At 40.1% G+C, this 23,382-nt stretch overlaps 1 protein-coding gene across 11 annotated transcripts in view; it reads left to right on the forward strand.

Annotated features, from left to right (window-relative positions):
• Positions 1–23,382, forward strand: part of kiaa1109 (KIAA1109 ortholog) — a 420,067-nt gene that overhangs the window by 114,450 nt on the left and 282,235 nt on the right. For all 11 annotated transcript variants that reach the window (XM_043674034.1, XM_043674040.1, XM_043674039.1 and 8 more), the window contains one exon: positions 16,679–16,834. In XM_043674034.1, the coding sequence (XP_043529969.1) occupies positions 16,679–16,834 (156 nt within the window). The remainder of the gene's footprint in view (positions 1–16,678; positions 16,835–23,382) is intronic.

Genomic DNA, 23,382 nt, shown 5'->3' on the forward strand with positions numbered 1-23,382 from the left:
CAGCTGGCTTTACCACATTAGTATTGCCCCTGGATATTTTCCTGAATTCTAACCTTGCTCAGTTGAAACAAGTGGCAGCTGGAATTCCTGCCTGAGCAAAGTGGCGTAGACCCATTCTAAACAATGTTTGGACTTCTTGAGCCCAACTGAGTTTAGTTCATTTGACTCCTTAGTAATCCTGCTAACTAACAGCAGTGCTAAGCATACAGCTTGCTGTCTGCACTTCTAAATACTTGACTGAGTAGCCTGAAGGTAACAGCCTTCTCTTGAGTGCCTAAAATTGACAGTTCAGTAACTCTTGAACTGTGTCTGTGAGGAATTCAATAGATCACACAACAGTCCCCACAGCTATAGCTTGGCAGAATTGAATTTAGCAACTCTTAGAATTGCCTAGAAGATGCATGGGAATACCACCAGCTGCAAGTTCCCCTCCAAGCCACTCGACATTCCAGCTTGGAGAGAGGTTGCCATTCCCTCAGCGTTGTTTGGTCAAAATTCTGGAATTCCCTCCCTAACCTCATTGCAGATCTACCTTCACCACGTAGAGTGCAGCAGTTCAAGAAGGCAGCCAGAGCCAGGCAATAAAATGTTGGCCCAGCCAGCAATGCCTACATCCCATAAGTGAATTTAAAAACGGAAGTTTCAGACCCTTACATGTTTATGCAACATAATCCAATTTGCATCCAACAACCTGTTCTAAAACTTCTAGTCATGCTTTGACATTTGTGTCAAATTGTGCCTTGACAGGTGAGACAGTCCACATTCGAATATAATCTATGACATTCTAAATAAAATAACCGGGAAGGTGGTTTAAAATAAATTACCCTGTCAATCAATGTTAACACATAATTATTTCTTAAAAATTATAGCTTCTGGGTCCACATCAGCAGACTGGACTTGAAGCATTAACTCTGTTTGTCTCTCCACATTTGCTGCCAGACCTGCCATCTTTCTTCACTTTCTCTTCTTTCTTCAGATTTCTAGCATCCGCAGTACTGTATTTTGCTTTTATATGGGTGACTTTGTTTCTTGGTGATAGGTTGCTGCTTGATGGGCACACTGGTTGTTTTATTCCTAGTACTATGGTATTATCATGTAATTCACAGTGGATAGGCAGGAGGCTGGAAGAACACAGCAAGCCAGGCAGCATTAGGAGGTGGAAAAGTCAACGTTTTGGGTGTAACCCTTCTTCAGTAGTTGACGCCAGACTTGCCCAGCTCTTTCTACAAGAGGGTACATTAGCCTTTATTTAGATCCTAATTGATGACCATTATGCCATGTCATTCATGTGGTCTCTTGGGGAATTTCATGGTCCCAATCAGAGAATTTAAAGTGATGCTATTTCATGGTCTCTATTAGGAGAATATTATTGAGGGGTAAATGTTGATGGATCAGGGAATTGGGTTTGTTGACACCAAATCAAGTAAATAAAATAATAAGAAAGAGTAACATGGTTATCAAGAGGTGTCACGTTTTTCAGAGATCAGAGACTAAGGTGTATTGTCACTCAGAAGGAAGGTCAGATGATGCTAATGACAAAAAAAGTCTTTGGCTTTCAAAGTCTTTGTGAGCATGTTGATAATGGACTGTATTACAACCTTGAAATAGCACTGAAGAAAAAGACCTAATCAGCTGGGCAGTGGACATCTAATAGTAAAAGATTCACTCTTAATCTTGATAAATTCTCAAATGTTGCACTTCACTGAGCTGATGCATTAATCCTTTGTATTACTTGTTACTGTTTTGCATTACCTTGCAGCATATGGTTTACTGACCTCTACATATGTTGCATTCCTAAGCCAATCTGATCAAGGTTGGAAATTGCTGACAGCCTTAATTTGTAAAGACAGATGGGAAGAATTAATTTGATGCATGTTCTGGTTGATTAGTATTTATAAAAGAACTATTTCTCCAGATTTTCGCAGATTTCCTGCAGAAATATGTAACTGCTAATTAAAGAACCCCTATGTATATTCACTTTTAAAATTTTAATTCTTACTCACCCGAATAACTTTAATGGGGTTAAGCAGACACTTAACATTTCTATTAAGTAGTTTCTACTTTCACCCATTCCTTTTGGTTATCTTTTGTATTTTAACTTCGTCTGGAACACAAAAGTACCCATGTATATCAAACATTTGGAAACCTGTAATTCATTAGCCTCTATCTTTCTATCGAGTATTTTAGACAATGGGACAAATGATCTCTTCATGTACTGTAAAATTCTATGATTCCATGATGATCACTTCAGGTTCTTTTGTACAAAAATATCAAGGCATACAAGTTAAAATTAATACATTCATACTTTGAACATGACATAGAAAAAAGTGAGATGCTGAGAGTATAATACTTAACAAAATCATCCTTTGATTTATTGTCATGAGTATTTGTTACATGTATTTTTTACAAATAGTTAGAAGTGTTGTATAATGTTGCCACTCTGCAGCATCATCATAAAACACAAATAAACCAGACATAAGAGTAGAAAGGTAGAAAAATTAAAAAAAAAGCACAGACCTTCTTAGGTGCTTACCTGTCGGCTTGGATCCTGACTCATCCACCCAGATGCTGAGACCAACATCACAAAGCAATTGGTCATCCCTAATTCCCTTCGCTGTGCCACTGCTGCAGAAACATGTCACCATTCCTCGGCGTCATCTTGCCCCTCTACTGAGGCCATGAAACTGCATTGTGCCGGTCTCTGTAATTTAGTCTTTGTTCAAGATGCTTGGTCCCATACTGGGCTTCTACTACTGCTGACGGAGCACAACTTGACTCCCTCCACCAAGACAAATCTTGTTTCTGATGTGCTGGAAACCACAATGCTGTCATTGCTCTCCTCAAGAAGATAAGTAAGGTTAAATTAAAAAGAATGCATAGAAAGAAGTAAAAGGGAAAAGCAGCAATCAGTTGATGCAGCATTTGAGTTGGTATTAATCTTTTTGGTAGGATGTAGTTGTTACGAAGGTGTAGAGGTGTACTGTACCTTTAAGAGAGTTGAAAAGCTAGCAGAACTACCTGACACAGTGCACAGTGTTCTGAACAAGGTAACATTGTAATAGTTAGTTAAACAGTTAGCAGTAGCTAGGTTGCTAGACAAAAACAAGTTTCAAATTCAGACAGTCAGTTTAAATTGTGCCCCAAGATACCAAACTCCAATCAAGTTTGAATTTTGTATTTTGACAATATTAAAACCAATGAAACAATCCAATATTTTGGGATCTAAATATCAACATTTTGAACAGTTAGCCAGAGCGGCAAAGAGAACTGCCAAAAGACCAACAGGTGTCTGCTGCTAGTAAGAGCTTCCTGAGAGGTACCTTTCTGGAGAAAGAGTTTGTACAGAAAAAAAACATCGAAACTGACCTGGAGAGAGCATCTACAGAGGAAAACGTAGAGGACACGCTGCAAAGCTAACTGTTTTGAAATGTGATTTTTTTTTTTGTAAATTGTAATAGGGATTTTTTTATCGGGCTAATATTGTAGAGGGGGTGGTAATAGGTTTAAGAGAAAGGAGTTGTAAATAGTTGTTAGTTAATATTCTCTGTTAGACTTAAATTAAAATTGACAACTTTTTTTTAAAAATAGTGACTTTTGGTCTTTGCCTATTGAATTTTAACAGATTACAGCACGGTGTGAATCTTATCTGTGTTGGTAGTTTAAATTAGCAGAGGGGTTTACCCCGTGTTGTAACTTAATATTTACAGAGAGATTGAGCAACAGTCCTATTTGACTAATGGTTAGGATTTGGCACTATCACTATTGCTGGCCGGGTTCACTTCCCTGTCAGGACATGACTATTAGGTGCTCTTGTACAAGTGGTAGTAGTGTTCCTACCACTGAGCTAAAAGGTCTGGGTTCAAGTCCCACTTGCTCCAGAGGTGTGTAATAACACCACTGAACTAGTTGATTAGAAAATATCTTTCAGGCTGAACAGACCATTCGATTCAACTGGTTCATGTTGTCTCACTCATGCTCACTTATGTGGTCAATGTACCATCTATTACCTTTTCATTTATGTGTTTCTCTTACTTTCCCCTCAGAACATCAGTGTCTCAATCACATTGGGTAGTTCCACATTCTAGCTGAAAATGTGTTGCTGGAAAAGCGCAGCAGGTCAGGCAGCATCCAGGGAACAGGAGAATCGACGTTTCGGGCATAAGCCCTTCTTCAGGAATGGCTTATGCCCGAAACGTCGATTCTCCTGTTCCCTGGATGCTGCCTGACCTGCTGCGCTTTTCCAGCAACACATTTTCAGCTCTGATCGCCAGCATCTGCAGACCTCACTTTCTCCCTAGTTCCACATTCTAACTAATCTGGACAAATTAACTTCCTCTGAGTTCTTTATTAGATTTTATTTATGACCATCTTATATTTACAGCAGTTGGCAGGGCTTCTCTCATAAATGGAAACATCTTCTGTGTCTGTTCTATTGGATCTTTTAACACTTTAAAAGATTTCTATTGAATTATCCCTTGGTTTTCTCTTTTCTAGAAACAGTAACACCAGGCTGTCCAATCTTTTCTGATAAGAATAACCTCTCAGTTTTGGCTTCATTGTATTTTTTTTGCGGATTTTACAGTATCTTGACTTTTTTTAAAATAAAGGAAGACCAGAGCAGTTCATTGTACTCCACTTGTATTCCAACCATGGTTCTTTGTGAACGAGGAGGTAGCTGAGTCACTCAATGGGCTAAAAATGATAAGGATGATGAATTGGGATGGTTGGCTATACTCTGGGTTTGTTAAACTATGGATCAATTACATCTGAGGATACTTAGCATAGGTTGGTGCAAATTGAGAAACATTAATCATAAAACTCCAGTTCTCCTTTGTTACAGGCATGGTGTTAGTTACTGAAGGAATGTTGTTTTAAAAAAAAAAGCTAGGCCCTACAGCCAGTCAATTTAACCTCTATGGTGAGAACATGTTTGGGAATGATGATCTAAGACAAAATTGACAGGCACTTGGACAAAAGTGAATCAATTAAGGAAAAGCTGAATGGATTTAAAGGAAAATAGTGTTTAAAAGATTTGATTGAGATTTTCACTGAGGCAAAAGAGATAGTTGATGAGGGTAGCAGAATTGAGGTGGTATTTGTGGACTTTCAGAAGTCTGTTTGATGAAGGTTCACAAAATAGGATTGTCAGCAAAGCTGAGGGCCCTGGAATAAAAGGGACAGTGTTAAAATGGATGCAAACTTTGCTCAGTAACAGGAAGCATCGAAGTACTGATGTGCAGTTACTTTCCCAACTATAGGAATGAGTGTAGTGAAATTCCCCAGGGGGTCAGTATTAGAATAACTAACTGCTTTCATTAATATATATTTATGATCTAGATTTGGACATGTTGCATGCATCAACTGGATCGGAGTGGGTACTATAAAGGAAATAATGATCAACTGTAAGAGGTCACACAAAGATAGGCTGATGAAATGAGTGGACACATGGTAGATGAAATATCGTACAGCCAAGTGTGAATATGGAGAAATGAAGAAAAACCATATAACATAAAACATACAATTCTAATGTGGGTGCCCAAGCAGAGAAACCTGGGGTTTTATGTACTCAAATTGTTGAAGGTGGAAGGTGACTGTTAAGAAAGTGGTTAATAAATGCATATGGGACTCTGGCCTTTATCTATTGAGGTAAGGAGTACAAAAACAACTGTTTTAGCTCCAATTGAACTATTTTCTGTTTTCTGTCATATTTTAAGAAGAATATTAAGACATTGGTAAAAATCATTCTGGGGATGAGAGCCTTCAGAATAGTAGGACTTGGGTAGTGTTGTAGAACAGAGGGCCCTAGAGGTGCAGATGCACAATGCTTTGAAGTCTGCGACACATAGACAAAGTGGTTAAAAAGGCACTTGGCGCACTTACCTTCATTGCTCAGTCCTTTAAGTATAGGAGTTGGACAGTCATGTTGAGGTTGTACAGGATGTTGGTGAGGCCTGTTCTGGAATGTGTGTCCAGTTCTGGTCGCCCAGTTATAGGAAGGATATTATCTAGCTGGAGAGGGTTCAGAAGAGATTTACGAGGATGTTGCGGGTATGGAAGGTTTGAGTTATAAAGAAAAGCTGGTTAGTTTGTGATTCCTTTCACTGGAGTGTAGGAGGTTGAGAGGCGATCTGAAAGAATTTTAGGTATTGATAAAATTAATGATTGTTATCTTTTTTCCCTAGGATGGGAGATTTCAAGATTGGGGGCATATTTTTAAGGTGAGAGGAGAGAGATTTAAAAAAGAAATGAGGCAAATTCTTTACACAAAGGATGGTTCATGTGTGGAATGAACCTCCTGAGAAAGTGGTGGATGTGGGTATAGTGACATCATTTAAAAAAATGTTTGAATAGATACATGAATAGGAACAATTTGGATAGATATGGGCCAGGAGCAGCCAGGTCATATTAGTTTAGTTTAGTTTGGGATTATGATCTGGTTGGACCGAAGAGTCTGTTTCCATGCTGTTTGACTCTATGACTCTGTGAATAAATTGGAGAAGCTGGGATTGGTTTCCTTTGAGAAGGTTGAAAAAAAAATTAATGCAGGTGTGCAAAATCATGAAGGGTCTGCACAAAGTACAAAGGGAGCAACTGTTCCTCGTCAGAAACTAAACAACACTGATAAATGGCAGAACCAATAATGGATGTCTTGTTTTAAATGTAGTGTGTGGTTAGGATCTGGAATGCAACACCCGAGAACGTAGCAGAGGCAGATTCAGTAGTGGGTTTTAAAAGGGATTGAACAATTATTGAGAGAGAAAAAAATTCCAGGGCTGTAGAAACAAAAGACTGATGAGTGGGCTAGACTGGACATGCAAGGCTGAATGTTAATGTTCTGTGCTGTTACCATTCTGCAACGTCTCTGCTTTTCAAACCTGCTCTCTCGAGGTGAGTCTCAGTGCTCTGTTTGGCTTTGTTAACTTGTTTACGACTGCTAGCAACTTAAGTGTTACAGAAGGAACATGGAATAAATTACCCCCTTTTTGTTTACCCCTTGTTAACCACAACAAAATCTTAGTTTGAATGGTTGTTACTGAACCTTTTTAAAAGTGTGGTGCCTTTAGAGAAAAAATAAGCATTTTATTGTAAAGTTTAAGTCAAAATATTTACACTTTTACACAATTTCAACAAATCAGCCAGAAACATACGTGCAACAAATGTTATATTCCTTCAAATGCACAGACATGTACACAAGAAAAGAAGAGTTGCTAGATATGAAACATGTACTTCAGTTGTTAACAGAGTAACATAACAAAATCGTATGTTTAGACTTTAAGATGGGTAGCATTGCAGATTACCCAGGATTGTTACCCAGAATTCTCTTGGTTCTCTGATGATAAGTGGAGTTTTCGCATGGTGTTCTGGCTGTGCTTCTGTGGAGACCAATCTTGCGGTGAAGACAAATTTGGCCTCTATCACTACCTGAGATGACTTTTTGTATAAGCTCGGCTTCCTTTATTCTTGTGAGGATTCTCCCTCTTGTGCCTTATTAGTTTCTAACCTGCCTTGCCCTTCACTGCTCCTTGGACTAATAAGATGTGTTATCTCAAGTCGGTTTTGATCATGTGACCACAATCAATCCACAATTATCCACATGTGACACAATGTAAGACTCTGTTGCTAGATCATGGAGAATGAAACTGTTCGTACCTGATCGTAATAAACTGCTGTCTTCATAGCAGTCTTGGTCAGGTTTCAAATTCATAGAGCATCTATGGGCTGTTATGTTTGAGTTTCTATAAATAACCATCCGATAGGAGCTGCAAGTTCCACCATCGGTCTTGTTATTTGAAATACTTTTAAGAGAAGATCCTCTACCCATGGACATATTATTTTCCCGAGACCTAAGTTGGTCCTTGTCTGAACAGAATTCACCCAAAAGGTCACCTGACCCTTGAATTCAAAGTAAATTGTTCATGTGCTATATTAACTTTTTAACAAAGTAAAAATGTCCAGAGGTTCATAGATAAATCAACAAGGGATAAGAACCTACATTCTCCTTACTTTTCCTGCTAAAAGCAAACACTTCACAATCATCCGTGCTAATTTCATTTCTAATTACACAGTCATTCTTCATATTTATTAATATCTTCTGTGTTTTGTGGCAGCCCTTCTTTGTATTGACTGAGCCCATCCAATTTAGTGTCATCCACAAGTTGTGAAATTATTACTTATTCCAAATCATTTATATAAATATTGCATGAACAGCACTGTTCCTTGTGAAACACTGCTTCCCCACAGTTTGGACCTGACTGCTCTGTGGTCTTTGACACCCTAATCCTGTTTTATTCTTCTGTAGCCAGTTGGCTGTCTATTCTTATATTATCCCCTGACTCCATGTTCTGAATTTACTCAAGAATTTACTATTAGTGACCTTTTTATGAAGTCTTTTTGTTTTGAAGATCCAAATGTAATGGATCAGAAATTCTGTTGGCCAGATAGCAGTTGCAGCAGTGTAGACTGGAATTGGACTTGGGGAGCCATGTGGTAAACCTGATAAAGCTGACTCTGAGGGAATTTACTAGGAAATTCAGAAATATGATGGGAATTATCTTGCATCTGGAACCCTCCAAAAAGATTCCTTAAATTCTGAGATTTTTGAGAGTTTTGACTTATTTAAGCTTATAAGTCACCCAGAAAAATTTAAAAATTGAAAAGCTGCTGTAACTGCTGACCTGAACCCAGAATCATCACTGAGTCTGCCAATTACAACTCACATGATCTGACACACCCAATTTGATGCAACTGGATACAGCACACTCCTAGATTCCACAACCAACTCTCCCCCACCCCTCCACTCTGGCTTTTCCTTTGGAAATGTATGCTCACTGCTCCTACTGAAGAAGGAGCTGGGCTCCAAAAACTTGTATTTTCAGATAAACCTGTTAGATTATAACTTGGTGTTGTGTGATTTTTGACCTTGTTGATTAGTGATAACTAACACAAATCAAAGGTTTGATTGGTTTGAATTGGAGTTAATTTACATTGAACAAATATGATTTTTGTCAACATTCATGTAAATGATTTGTGAACCCAGAAACCACTGGGACTTCAAGTGAAATACCCAATTTATGAGTCCTTCAAGTTGAATTTGGTGAGGAAGGACTTGCTTTCATTTTAGCCATCTTGAATGCTGTCTGACATAAAGACTTTTTCTATTACAGGATGGAAACTGCTTTTATTCTACTTTTATTTTGATTAGCCAGCTGCCTTTAACTCAACCAATAATTATGCAAATTCCTTGATGTAAAAGCCCTAGTAAGACTTAATACACGTTTACAAATTATGTACCAATGTGACATATTGCTTGCTGCATATTCCAGAAAGTATCACTGTTTTGCATGTCTATAGAATATACAGAAATATTTATAATAGAAGATACCAGCCTTTTGCATCAAAGGATCAGTGCTGTGCTGTTAATTAAATCAGGAAATGAATCACTTTAATCTTTGAACCAAATTAAACAAGCAATTGAAGGTATTGTCATTTCTTTTTCCAGTAACATTGCCTTCCTTTTCCAGCTCCTCCCTTTTGAAAAATATTTAACTCTTATCTTGATTAGTACTGCTGACTTAGACATTAACTATTTCTCTTGAAATTGTTACAGAGTTGTTAGGTGTGTCTGAACAGTGCAGGAAAGGATGCTTGGCCAGTTTTTCCTTCATTTCATTAACAACTAAATGTTTGTTAAAAATAAATGTTCATCCTGTCATGCATGCAGACATTTTTCAGTATTAATGCCTTCATCTGTTTTCTTTGATTAATTTGAATACTTTGTCCATATTAGTCTCTTTAATATTAAGTATGTACATTTGCAGATGAGATTATATGACTGTTTTGTTGCTTTGCAAATTTGTACCTTTCTTTCTAAACTTGGCCCTGTGGCTTGGTAGTTAGCACTGCTGTCTCACAGCGTCAGGCACCCAGGATCGATTCCAGCCTTGGGTGACTGCGCGGAGTTGGCACATTCTCCCCGTTTCTGTGTGGGTTTCTTCTGGTTGCTCTGGTTTCCTCCCACAATCCAAAGGTGTGCAGGTGAGGTGAATCTCAGCCATGCTAAATTGTCCATAGTGTTGAGGGATGTGTAGCTTAGGTGCATTAGCAGGAGTAAATGTAGAGTAATAGGGTAGGGGAAATGGGTCTGTTGGGCTACTCTTTGGAGAGTCAGAGTGGACTTGTTGGGCTGAAAGGCCTGTTTCCACACTGTAGGGATTCTATGAGATTGAAATCACTCTCACCAAACTTACAAATGACAGTCTCAAAGGTAAAATGTCCCTGCTTGTCCTGATTGAACTATGTTTGTGGGAAGCTAGAATGAGAGACCTAGTTTTAAAAGTAAGGATCACCTACTAAAATGGATATTACATGTGTTTTCTCTCGGAGTTTTGTTAATGTATTTTCTTTCCCAGAAAGTTGCGTTATGTTATTTTCTAATAAGGAGACCAAAGACGTAAGTGTAGACAAGAAAGTAGAGGCCACAATCCAATCAACCGTGATCTTATAAAATAGTAGAACAGGCTTAAAGTATTGAATGACTCCTTCTCATTCCTGTGTTTATATATTCTGCAGTCTTTGATATGGTTAACAGCATGAGTCTCCTCTTTATCTATGCACCCTTATCCAGTTGGTTAGAATTCTAATCACCTGGTCAGAATTTGATTTAATTGTTGCCAGAGTACCTACAATGACCTCTCTTCCCACTTTTATGCCAGTAATACTGTTGTCCCCCAAATATCTAACCTTGACCTTTTCTCATATTGCTTATTTCAACAGAGACTGGGAAATCTGTGCTGAATAACTCACTGCTTGACCCCCAAAACCCTGCCCGATTTTAAAAAGCACAAGACAGATTTTGATGAAATACTTCTCACTTTTCATTTTCCTGGATGACTAGAGTCCAACAATGCTCAAAATGCCACCACCTTCAAGGACAAAGCTGCCCATTTAATTGACATTGCATTCATCAGCTTAAGATTTACTTTCTCCAGCAGTGGTACAAAATAGCAGTATGCCCTGGCATTGTGTGTATTTCTAGATAGAAAGAAAAGAAACATTTTGTTTTCTGCAGTGTTATTATGCCTATCTATTTTGAATAAGTAATTCTAAACCTATTCTTAAAAAGTATAATTTAGCAGAGTTGCAGTTTCTTATGGTTACCTACTTTGCAAAGAGAACATCCTCATTGAATTCCCACTACCAATTAACATAGACACTGAAGCATATAAAAAGTAGCAGGAGTAGGCTATCATCATAGCTGATCATCCACTTCTATACCTTGCTATTGTTGCCCCCTCTCCCCCACCAATTGTTCTACACTCCAATGAGATAAGTCACTTTTCATATTGACCCTGTCGTCCCAAGAATCAGTCTGGTAAACCTTTGTCCCACTCCTTCCATAGCCAGAACATTCTTCCTCAGATAAGAAGACCCAAACTGCAACCAGTATGCCAGGTAAAGTCTTTCCAAAACCCTGCACAATTGCAGAAAGACATACCTGCTCCTGTATTTGAATCTTCTTGCTATGGAGGTCAGCATAACATTTGCTGCTTCATTACCTGCTGTACGTGTGTACTTAGTTTCAGCGACTGAGTGTACTTAGTGTGTATTGTTGCACCTCCCCCTTTCCTAATGTTTCACCATTCAGATTTTGCTTCCTGATTTTGCTACCAAAGGGCAAACCTCACATTTATCCATTCTATACTTCATCTGCCATACATTTGTCTAGTCACTCAAATTCTGCAAATCACACTGAAGCATCTCATTGCAGCTCACCTTCCCACCCAACCTTGTAGGATAGAGAGAGAGAGTAGAATAGCTTTGTATTTGTCATTTCCACCATATACAACATGCAGTAAAAACGAGACAACGTTCCTCTAGGATCGAGGGTGTTACATGGACAGCATAGACTACACACTTGTTCACAGCAGAAAGTGAATAAGAAGTACAAAACACGCAAGTTACAGTGTAATAGAAGAATGATAAATAATAGACATTTTTCTAGCAACATTTCAAAATCGTGCAAAGAATTTCAAATGGAAGAGCCCGATCATACTGTGTTAAGGAGCCTGATGGTTTGGGGAAAGAAACTGTTGCACAGTCTGGCTGAGAGAGACCTAATGCTCTGGTATTTTGTGCCAGGAGAGCGAAGAGTTTGAGTGAGGAATGTTTGGGGTCTTCAACAGTGCTCTTAGCCTTTCGGATGCAGCCTGTGGTGTAAATGTCTGTAATGGAGGGAAGGGAGACCCTGATTTTCCTCTCATCCTCACTATCCGTTATAGGGTCTGACGATCCATGTTAGTGCAATTCCGAAACCAGGCAGTGATACAGCAGGTCAGGATACTCTCAATGAACCCTCTAGAATATAGTGAGGATAGGGGTGGTGGGAGGTGGGCTTACCTCAGCCTGCGCAGAAAGTAGAGACATTGCTGGGCTTTCTTGACTATGGAACTGGTGCTGAGGATCCAGGTGAGATTCTTTGCCAGGTGTACGCCAAGAAGTTTGGCTCTCTTCACAATCTTCACGGGGGAGCTGTTGATGTCCAGTGGAGAGTGGTCACTACGTGCCCTCCTGAAGTCAAGAACCATCTCTTTTGGTTTGTCCATGTTCAGAGACAGGTTGTTGGCTGTGCACCAGCCGCTCCACCTCCTCTCTGTATGCTGACTTGTCGTTCGTGCTAAAGTCATATCATTAGAGAAATTGATGATGTGATTCGACCTGTGCATCGCTGCACAACCATGTGTCAGCAGGGTGAACAACAGTAGACTGAGTACACAGCCCTGGTGGGGGTGGGGGATGGGGCATACTCAGTGTAATGGTGTTGGAGTTGCTGTTCCCAAGCTGGACTGACTGAGGTCTAGTCAGGAAGTCCAGGATCCACTTACAAACGAGATTGTCTGCAAACTTGTAGATATTATAGTTAGATCCCTCACCTAAATCATTGATGTATGTATTGTGAATAGCTGGGGTCCAGGCAATGATCCCTGCAGTACCTCACTAGTCAACATTTGAAACTTGGAAAAAAGAGTCTTTGCTTCTTCTCTGCGAACTAGTTCTTTATACACATCAGTGCATGACTCAAATCCTACGCCTTAATTTTACATGGTAATCTCTTTGCGATAGACTTCTGAATGTCCAAGTAAACCATATCTACTGGCTCCACTTTATCACCTCAGCTAATTATATCCTTTGAAAAGTTCCGGTAGATTTGTCAAGCATGGTTTCTGTTCATAAATATATGCTGACTCAGCTATCCATTATTAATTAACATAGATGTTTCTAAAATATAGTCTCTTTCTCTAATCTATTAATTATGGCCCATATTTTCAATGATCAGATAGTCCTTTCTGCTGCGTGAATGAAAGTTGAGCATGGGGATCCTTGATATAGTAGACTGAGAAGATTGCCCAGGAAACTGAAGATTTTGATTAGTAATCCTCATATGCCTGGAATCCTTAAAAACATGTCCATTCAAATTGGAGAATTTATAGTGTTCTGCTGCAGTTAAGTAAATAGCTTGTCTGGGAAAGTTAGACAATTAAAAACCTAGTCTAAGTCCCGGGTAGTTAATAAACTTAGCATACCTCCCCAGACCCTGATCTCCACCACTGGACACCATAATCCCCTTCCCCCTTGTATCTGAATCCTGCTACCACTGGACGACCCCCCAAACCCTTAGACCTAGCCAGCTTTCACCTTTCTGACACCTCCTTCTTTATCTGGGACATGGCACCTGTGTTACCATACTCCCTCTGGATCTGTCAGTACCTGCTTCCTCCCAATGACTCATAAAACACTCCCTTCGTTAATTACCCAATTCCTCTCACCAACTCATCAACATTCCTGCGTAGGGGACTGACACCATCACCTTCCTCCAAGACCTAAGACCCAACACCATCTGCCTCCCATTGACGTACCCCTACCCCCCGCCGTACCTGAAGTGCTGTCCCCAGTTGCCCCAACATCCACCTCTCACTGCTGTTGGGTCCAATTCTCCACACCCAATATCTCCCTCCCACCATGACCTACCCTTGTCACACTACTACTCTTACAATCCTTTTCCCATCTTGCATTCTGGCTTTCTACCCACCTGGCATCTTAGCACCCTCCACACTGTTGACACCCTAACTTGACATTTGTATCCTTTCTCAGGAGCTGTCAAACGGGCTGTCTCTTAAGCTGGACACTTAAAATACAGAATACAGCAACTGCATACTGTGAAGAAATGGATATGGTTTGGTTTCCTCCAATTATTCGACTCTGAGTGACGTGTCAGAATTAAAATACGTTCTGCATTTCTGAAGGAGCCCCAATTGAAATCTCCTGTCGGAAATCTGCGAGTCTTTCTGAATGTTTAAAAAAACTGTGGAGTAGCAATCTGTGTGAGATCAGTATCTACATGGTTTAGAAAACATGCTGAAGCTACCAGAATTATATTTCAGTCACTTCTAGGCAGTTACCATATGGGTCCATTCAATGAGAGCAACAAATTATTCATGAACTTAAAAGATCTTAAAGCATCATCTTTGACTTTGTTAGTTCTAAACTTGACATCAGTCAAGAGACCTGGCTGGTATCCCAAAATTGATGATTTCTAAGCTTGAGGTCATCTAACCCTGTGCTGTGCTTGAACTTGGAGTTGTATTCACCCATCTTGCCTGTACGTGCTAACTTATATTAACTGTCACATAAGTAATGCCTTGATTTTAAAATTCTTATCCATGTTTTCAAATTATTGTATTCCCTCATCTTTGCCTATGTTATTGATTTCATCTAGTTCCACACCTCGTGGTGTTCGTCTAATTCTTGCCTCTTGAACATTCCTGATTTTAATTCCTCAACGTTTGATTGTGTGCCTTTAGCTACCAAGGCCTAAAGTTCTGGAATTCTCTAAAATTATTAAACATCTATTTCTTTATCATTTTTTTCCACTTTTAAGATTTCTTAAAATTTTAAATAAGCTTTGGCCATCTGGCCCAATATTCCCTTAAGAGGTTGTGTGTTAAATCCTTTTTGGTATTATTAGTGGCACGGTGGTTCAGTGGTTAGCACTGCAGCCTCACAGCGCTAGGGACTCGGGTTCAATCCCAGCCTCAGGTGACTGTGTGGAGTTTGCACATTCTCCCCATGTCTGCATGGGTTTCCTCCGGGTGCTCCAGTTTTATCCCACAGTCCAAAGATGTGCAGGTTAGGTGAATTGGCCATGCTAAATTGCCCATAGTGTTAGGTGCATTAGTTAGAGGGAAATGGGTCTGGGTGGGTTACTTTTCGGAAGGTCGGTGTGGACTTGTTGGGCCGAAGGGCCTGTTTCCACACTGTAGGGAATCTAGTGTTCATTCTGTCATTTTTAAAACCATTAAGCCTTAAAAATAAGTATTTTAGTGTTGCAATTGTATGTAAATTGTTGTAGTGGAAGCAACAGTAACCAGCTATTACAGACCAGAATATGGTTCGAGATGCAAAATCTACAGATGCTTGAATCCAAAGTAGACAAAGAGGTGGCTGGAAGAACACAGCAAGCCAGTGTTACGGCACAGCGGTGAATCCCCCTATTAATTAAAATAGAAAAACTCACTTCACCTCATTATCTGTTAAAATACGAGTGATAGAGAACTCCCAGATTCCACTGTTCAAAGAAAATAACATCAATTTATTTTTTAACACAAAAAATGAACATTAAACAGCAACTATTCACAATCTAAGCACCCCTTTCTATTAACTGCTTGTTACCTGCCTCCAACTCTTTAACAGTATGTTTTACAATAAGATACTTATTAAAATTACATCAACTTAATATCAAAAATACACTGCCACTATCATCTTCAGTGTCTTTTTTTTTAGCTGAAGATCTCCTGGGTTGTAGTCTTTTTACTGTGAATATGTTTCATATGAATAGGTACCTTTGATAGAGAGTGTTTCCTAATTTCTTGCATCTCTCTCGATGACAGTTGCTTTATCTCCAATTTTCGAAATTTTGTGTCTCCAACATTGGATCGACTAATTGGTTTGATGATGGCAGAACAATAAATTTAAGTTTGGTTGGGTTTTGGTATCCTGGGGCTTAATTCAAACTGGTAAAATTTGAATTGTTGTCAAAACAGCAACCAACTCAACTATCCATTTCACAGCCAAATGTTAAATATTTTCAATTTTCCATTATGCTCTGAGACTGCCATCTAGTCATATCATAGGTGCTTGTAATCTCTCAGTTCAGAACAGCGTTCACATTCTCTTAATGGTACAGTACATGCCTTCAGCTTCATAACACCAAGCACATCAGGAGGTGGAGAATTCCTGAAGAAGGGTTAAACTCAAAATGTTGACTTCTCCACCACCTAAAGCTGCCTGGCTTGCTGTGTTCTTGCAACCTCCTCTTTGTCTACTGCAGATCAGAACATGTTTTGTTGGTTGTAAATGCCTTGGGGTTGCCTGCAGTTGAAAATACAAATTGCTGTTATTTTAATCAGTATTTTATGCAAATGTTGCATTCTCCTGCTGCGAGTTGATGTACACTCAAATGTTTTGCAGTCCGTATGTCCTTCTAAGTTTTTTTTTTTGACAGTCATGCATGTGTGGAAACCTAGGCAGCTGACTTGTCTGTGTCCTGAAAGAAATCCATGGTTTTCTTGGGTAATTATTAATAGTTTTAACATTTTAGTACCACATGTGTGTCTATTGACAGATTTAATCCAGGATTGGGCTAGTGATAATGCCCCTGACATCTACTCATTTGTTCCATACACTTGGAAGTTGAAAGTGATGTTCCATCAGTTTGAGATGATATGGGCAGCAAACCAACATAACTGGATAGACTGCTCTACCAAACAGCAAGAAAATGGTAAGAAAACATTAATCCTTCTCAAAAGAAATTTTGAATCTTTGTTATAATTTTGTATATACTTGACCAATAGGTCTGTAGGGAGATTAATAATTAGATTTTGCAGTGATCCATAGATGCTGATATTTTTACCTTGCAAATTTTATTCTTTCAAGCACTTGAAATTATGAATTACGTTTGAATAACCTCAACTTTTTAACTTCCCTAAACACAGGATTCTCAGAGAATTGAAAGTTTATCGATAGATTTATCATATTAGACAAGTTCTTAAAATCGACCATTCAAAAAGTACAAAAGGTTGTTTGGAGGTTAGACAATACATAAAAATTCAGTGTGAAGTTGAACTTTTTTTAAAGCAAAGAAAACACAACCTTGTTATAAAATTTGACACTGAGCAATATGATCAAGATGATGGTTAGACATGTTTCCTCATACTGTATGGATTTATTTGTATTAGGTACTTGATGGGTCTGCTGAATGCAAGCCAGTGTTTCCTTTATTTGTGCTTTTTGAAACACTCCTGAGAACACTGGCTGGGCCAGTGTTTATTGTCCATCCCTTCAGAAGATGGTTGTGAGGCGTTTTCTTGAACAGCTGCAATCCATTTAGTGTAAGTACATCCACAATGCAGTTAGCAAGTATTGCTACCAAACCTCTAATACTCCCTTGGACCGATGAATCAGTCCAGCCAGTACAGCTCCATGTTGAACACAATTTGGAGGAAGTGTTAGTGTGGCAATGGCACAAAACGTTTTTGTGGAGGACTTGAATATCCATCATCAAGAGTGACTTGGTAGCACCACAGCTAACCGAACTGGCCATATCCTAAAGCACATAACTGCCGGACTGAATCTGTGGCAGGTAGTGAAGAAACAGAGAGAAAAATCTATTTGACTTTCATCTTTACCAATCAACCTGCTGCTGATGTGGCTGACCATGACAGTATTGGTTGGAGTGACCAAGTCCCCACCTTCATATTGAGGACCCCTTTCATTGTGTTGTACTAAATGGACCAGACTTCAAATTAATCTAGACCTCAAAATTGGGCATCCATGAGGAACTGATGACCATCAGCTGTAGTAGAATTGTAATGAGTAATAATCCATAACATCATGGCCCAGCAAAACCGCCACTCTGTTGTTACTAACAAATTGAAAATCGACTCTGGTTCAATGAAGAGTAGAGAAACATGTGCCAAAAGCACATGAGGCATACTTACAAAAGTGGTGTCAACCTGGTGAAACTCTAACACAGGGCGATTTACATGCCAAACATCAGAAGTAATATGCAATAGGTGGAGTTTTGTGATCCCATAACTGCTCAAAGCTCACCGTTAGACAGCAACCATTGAGGAAAACGACCATTACCAAAAAGTAACAGGAAAAAATTAATATTGCATTCATCTTTCAAAAGCTACAACACCAGTACATACGTATGGAAAATTATCCAGCTACGTTCTGCACACAACAAATGAGGTCAAATTCAAACTAGTCATATAACGACTTTTAGTCTATTTTTGATCTTCAGTAAGGTGATGGAAGGATAATTAACAGTGCTGCCAAACAGCCCTTGTTTAGCAATAACCTGTTCACTGATCCTCCAGTTTTGCCAGAGCCACTCAACTCTTGATCTTAATATAGCTTTCATTCAAACATGGACAAAAGAGCTGAATTTTCAGAGTGACTGCCCTTTGTTGTGAAAGCTGCATTTAATCAAGTTTGGTATCGGAAACAAAAGTAAAGTCAACAGGAACTGGGGGCAAATCTTGTGACTGGAGATATACCTAGCAAAACAGAAGTTGGTTATGGTGCTTTAGTTATTTCTGCAGAAGATCCTCAGGGCAGTGTCCTAGGGCAAATTGTCTTCAGATGCATCATCAGTGACCTTCTTTCTATCATAACATCAGAAGTGGAGGTGTTTGACAGTGACTGCGCATTGTTCAGTACCATCCATGACTCCTCCTTCAAAGACCGCAATTTCCCCTCAGACGTGGTTGATGATGCTTTCCACTGCATCTCCTCCACTTCCCGCTCCTATGCCCTTGAACCCCGCCCCTCCAATCGCCACCAGGACAGAACCCCACTGGTCCTCACCTACCACCCCACTAACCTCCAGATACATCGTATCATCCTTCGTCATTTCCGTCACCTCCAAACAGACCCCACCACCAAGGATATATTTCCCTCCCCTCCCCTATCAGCGATCCGGAAAGACCACTCCCTCTGCGACTCCCTTGTCAGGTCCACACTCCCCACCAACCCAACCTCCACTCCCGGCACCTTCCCCTGCAACCGCAAGAAATGCAAAACTTGCGCCCACACCTCCCCCCTCACTTCCCTCCAAGGCCCCAAGGGATCCTTCCATATCCGTCACATATCTGTACCTCCACACACATCATTTATTGCAACTGCTGCACCCGATGTGGCCTCCTCTACACTGGGGAGACAGGCCGCCTACTTACGAAACGTTTCAGAGAACACCTCTGGAACACCCGCACCAACCAACCCAACCGCCCTGTGGCTGAACACTTTAACTCCCCCTTCCACTCCGCCAAGGACATGCATGTCGTTGGCCTCCTCCATCGCCAGACCATGGCAACACGACGCCTGGAGGAAGAGCGCCTCATCTTCCGCCTAGGAACCCTCCAACCACAAGGAATGAATGCAGATTTCTCCAGCTTCCTCATTTCCCCTCTCCCCACCTTATCTCAGTCCCAACCCTAGGACTCAGCACTGCCTTCTTGACCTGCAATCTTCTTCCAGACCTCTCCACCCCCACCCCCCCTCCGGCCTATCACCCTCACCTTCACCTCCTTCCACTTATCGCATTCCCAACGCCCCTCCCCGAAGTCCCTCCTCCCTACCTTTTATCTTGGCCTGCTTGGCACACCACCTTCATCCCTGAAGAAGGGCTTATGTCCGAAACATCGATTCTCCTGCTCCTTGAATGCTGCCTGACCTGCTGCGCTTTTCCAGCAACACATTTTTCAGCTCATGTGATCTAGCCTTACATGTGTCTCCAGAGCCACAGTAATGTGGTTAACTCTCAACTTCCCTCTGAAATGGCTTAGCAAGCCACATCATTGCAAGAACTACATTGCAAGAAATGAAACCAAATGAGCCACCTTTCATTGACCGAATACCAGAAATGACAAGGGCAAAAACAACCCTATGAACCCTGCAAACTCCTCCTTTTGCTGGTATTATTGGTAATCAAACAACAGCCTGACATAGTCATACTTTCAGAATAATATCCTACAGACAATCTCACAGATACCACCATCACCGTCTATGAATATGTCCTGTCCCAGCAACAGGCCAAACACAACAGTGGTGGCGGCAAAGGACTATACAATGGGAGGAAGCTGCCTGGGAGTCATGGAATCATACAATCCTTACAGTGCAGAAAAAGGCCATTTGGCCCATCAAATTTGCACTGACCATCTCAGCATCACTCGGCAGCAGCACAACTGATTGAGCTGGTCAGATCCTAAAGGACATAGCTGCTAGACTAAGGTGCTTTGCATTTCTAGTCCACTCCCACTTTGCAAGTAGTTGTGGACGTGTAATTGATGGTAAAAGGGAAGGTGAATAATAATGAATGGTTGTGTTTAGATTGGAGAAGAGGATAAAATTGGTGCTTGACTGTGATTGGTATCAAGATTCCTGCTCTTCTGATGTATTATAATTACCTACACTTGAATAAAGGGTCATAACTTTAAAATTTTAAGATGAGAGAGTTTCAAAATGTACTTGCACGTGGGAAGATAGCGGCAGTGTTCAGGAGGACATACAGACTGGTGAAATGGGAGAAATGAAATTTAATGCAGAGGAGTGGGAAGTGGACTTTGGGAGGGCAAATTACAAGAGGGAGGATAACATTGAATAGAATTTGAGGGTGGTGCAAGGAATGGGGCACCTATGTTGGTGTGATGTACAAAAATCTTTAACCTTGTGTTTGTTAAACTTGCTGTTTTAAGCAAAAATCTTTGACTTTATCAATGAAAGCATAAAACTCAAGTGTGATAGTTATGTTTAATACTTAGAAGTCACTGGTTAGTCCTTAACTGGAAACTGGTTGTTTCCAATTATGCATGTCACACTTGAAAAAGGGTATAATTGCCTTGAAGTTGCTGTAGAGGTTTATTAGTACCAGGGTGAGAAAACTTTGTTTTGTGGAGAAATAAATTGACATATTGGTTTTTTTTTTAATCAGAGAACTTTGAAAGGGTATAAGAGAGGTGTTCAATATTGTCAATTCCCTGATGTCCTTTAGGGAAGGAATTTTACCGTCCTTACCTGATCCAGCCTATGTGCAACTCCAGAGTCCCTTTCTGAAAATTGCTTTTGAATCTGTTTCCAGCAACATTTCAAGGAAAGCATTCCTGGTCATCATAATTTGCTGAGCAAAAGGATATGGATAGGTTAAGTAAGATCTAGCAAGGTGGATATAATGTGGGAAAGTGTGAAATTGTACATTTTGACAGAAAAAACAGCGTATTATCTAAATGAAGAGAGGCTGCACAACTGAAATGCAGAACGATATGGGTGTCCTAGTGCATGAATTAGAGATGGTTAAAATGCAGGTATAGCAAGTGATGTGGACAGCTGATAGAGTACTATAGTTTATTGAAAGGGGAATTGAGTGCAAGAGTGGTGAGGTTATTCTTCTGTTATACAGGGCATTAGTGAAACCACATTTGGAGTATTGTGTATAGTACTTACGGAAGGATGTTAATGCATTGGAAGCAGTTCAGTGAAAGTTTACTACACTAATACTTGGAATTCGCAGATTGCCTAATGAAGGCGAGGCTGGATCCTCTGGAGTTTTGAAGAGTCAGAGGTGCAATATAGAAGATCCTGAGGGAATTTGACTGTGTAGATGTTGAAAGGATGTTTCGTGTTGTGGGAAAATCTAAAACCAGGGGATCATTGTTTCAAAAGAAGTTGTAAAACAGAGATAAGACTTTTTTTTTTCCCCAGAGTGTTTAGAAGTTTTGGAATTCCTTTCTTCAAAAGGCAGTGAATGCAGAATCTTTAGATATTTTAAGGCAGAGGTAGATGATCTTTCATCCACTTGGTATTCAAGAAGTTATCAGGGATATGGAGAAATGTAGAGTTGAGGTTAAAACCAGATCAGCCATAACTTTATTGAAGGATGGACAGACTCAAAGGGATGTTAGTCTTGTCTTTTTCTTTGCTCGTATGGATTTCTACAGAAAATGGGGAAACAGTGCCATGTTATTGGGGAAAATGTGGATGACTGAGCATAACTGGAAGCTCGTTTCAAGATTGGAACAAGCATGATGGGATGAATGGATACTTGTTACTTCATTCAGTCTTTCCTCAGTTACTGGCTTCTTAAACTGTGTTTGATTACTGAATTATTTTCACATACTGCACTAAACTTGTCCATAACTTATACATTGTGGGCGGCACAGTGGCACAGTGGTTAGCACTGCTGCCTCACAGCGCCAGAGACCGGGTTCAATTTCCGCCTCAAGCAACTGTCTGTGTGGAGTTTGCACATTCTCCCTGTGTCTGCGTGGGTTTCCTCCGGGTGCTCATGTTTCCTCCCACAGTCCAAAAATGTGCAGGTTAGGTGAATTGGCCATGCTAAATTGCCTGTAGTGTTAAGTGTAGGGGAATGGGTCTGGGTGGGTTGCTCTTTGGAGGGTCGGTGTGGACTTGTTGGGCCGAAGAGCCTGTTTCCACACTGTAAGTAATCTAATCTAATCTAATCTAATCTAATTAGAGGAAAATGCACCCTTAACATTTTAAAACCTGTTCTAACATGAAAATGAAACGTTTGAGCTTCAAGTCTTCTGAATTGCAAAATATTTAACGGTAAGCCTTTGAGATATTATTAATTAAACAATCTGTTCCAAAATATAAACAAACTCTCACATCAATATCCAAATTGGTTTGAAGTGCTCTGTTTCATATTTGCACATGGAGTTGTATTAGGGTGTCTCTGAGCTATCGTTATGTTCAGACCTATAGATATGTAAGGCCTCAGGTTGTGCATTCTACTTGAGTGGAGATTTTATTTTAAAATCCTACTAACTGTGTCAAGAAAATTTCGGGAGTTCACATTTAACACTGCCCCTTTTAATGTTGTTTTGTTCTAATGTTGCTCAGGTATTTGGACTGGAAATCACTTCGAGCATTTATCATACCTAATCTGATTGGAGTGACCTTGCCTTCTTTTAGACTGTAGGCGTCTTCCAACTTCTCTGCTGCCTTGCTGTCTTAGGTTTTCGCCAAGCCCAGACTATTTGTTGGCAGCACTTCTAGACAAAAAAAAAGCCCCACTGACTTTTCTAATCTTGATGGGAATCACTTCCCGCTGGAGGCAGATGTCAGAATGGAGGGCCCCCATGGGAGACTGCAGTGCAACTGGGTGGAAAAGCAAAGAAAGCCATTGAACTCCATTTGGATCAGAGTGGCTATCACCTCAGCTGGACAAAATCCCTTGGCTCACGCATGCTTCCCTATCATCTGTAAGTAATAGTGCACTGTAGAGAAGCCATGGTACTGGCCAGTGCC

The sequence above is a fragment of the Chiloscyllium plagiosum genome, chromosome 32 (genome assembly GCF_004010195.1).
Source record: "Chiloscyllium plagiosum isolate BGI_BamShark_2017 chromosome 32, ASM401019v2, whole genome shotgun sequence".
In the NCBI taxonomy this organism is placed as follows: Eukaryota; Metazoa; Chordata; class Chondrichthyes; order Orectolobiformes; family Hemiscylliidae; genus Chiloscyllium; species Chiloscyllium plagiosum.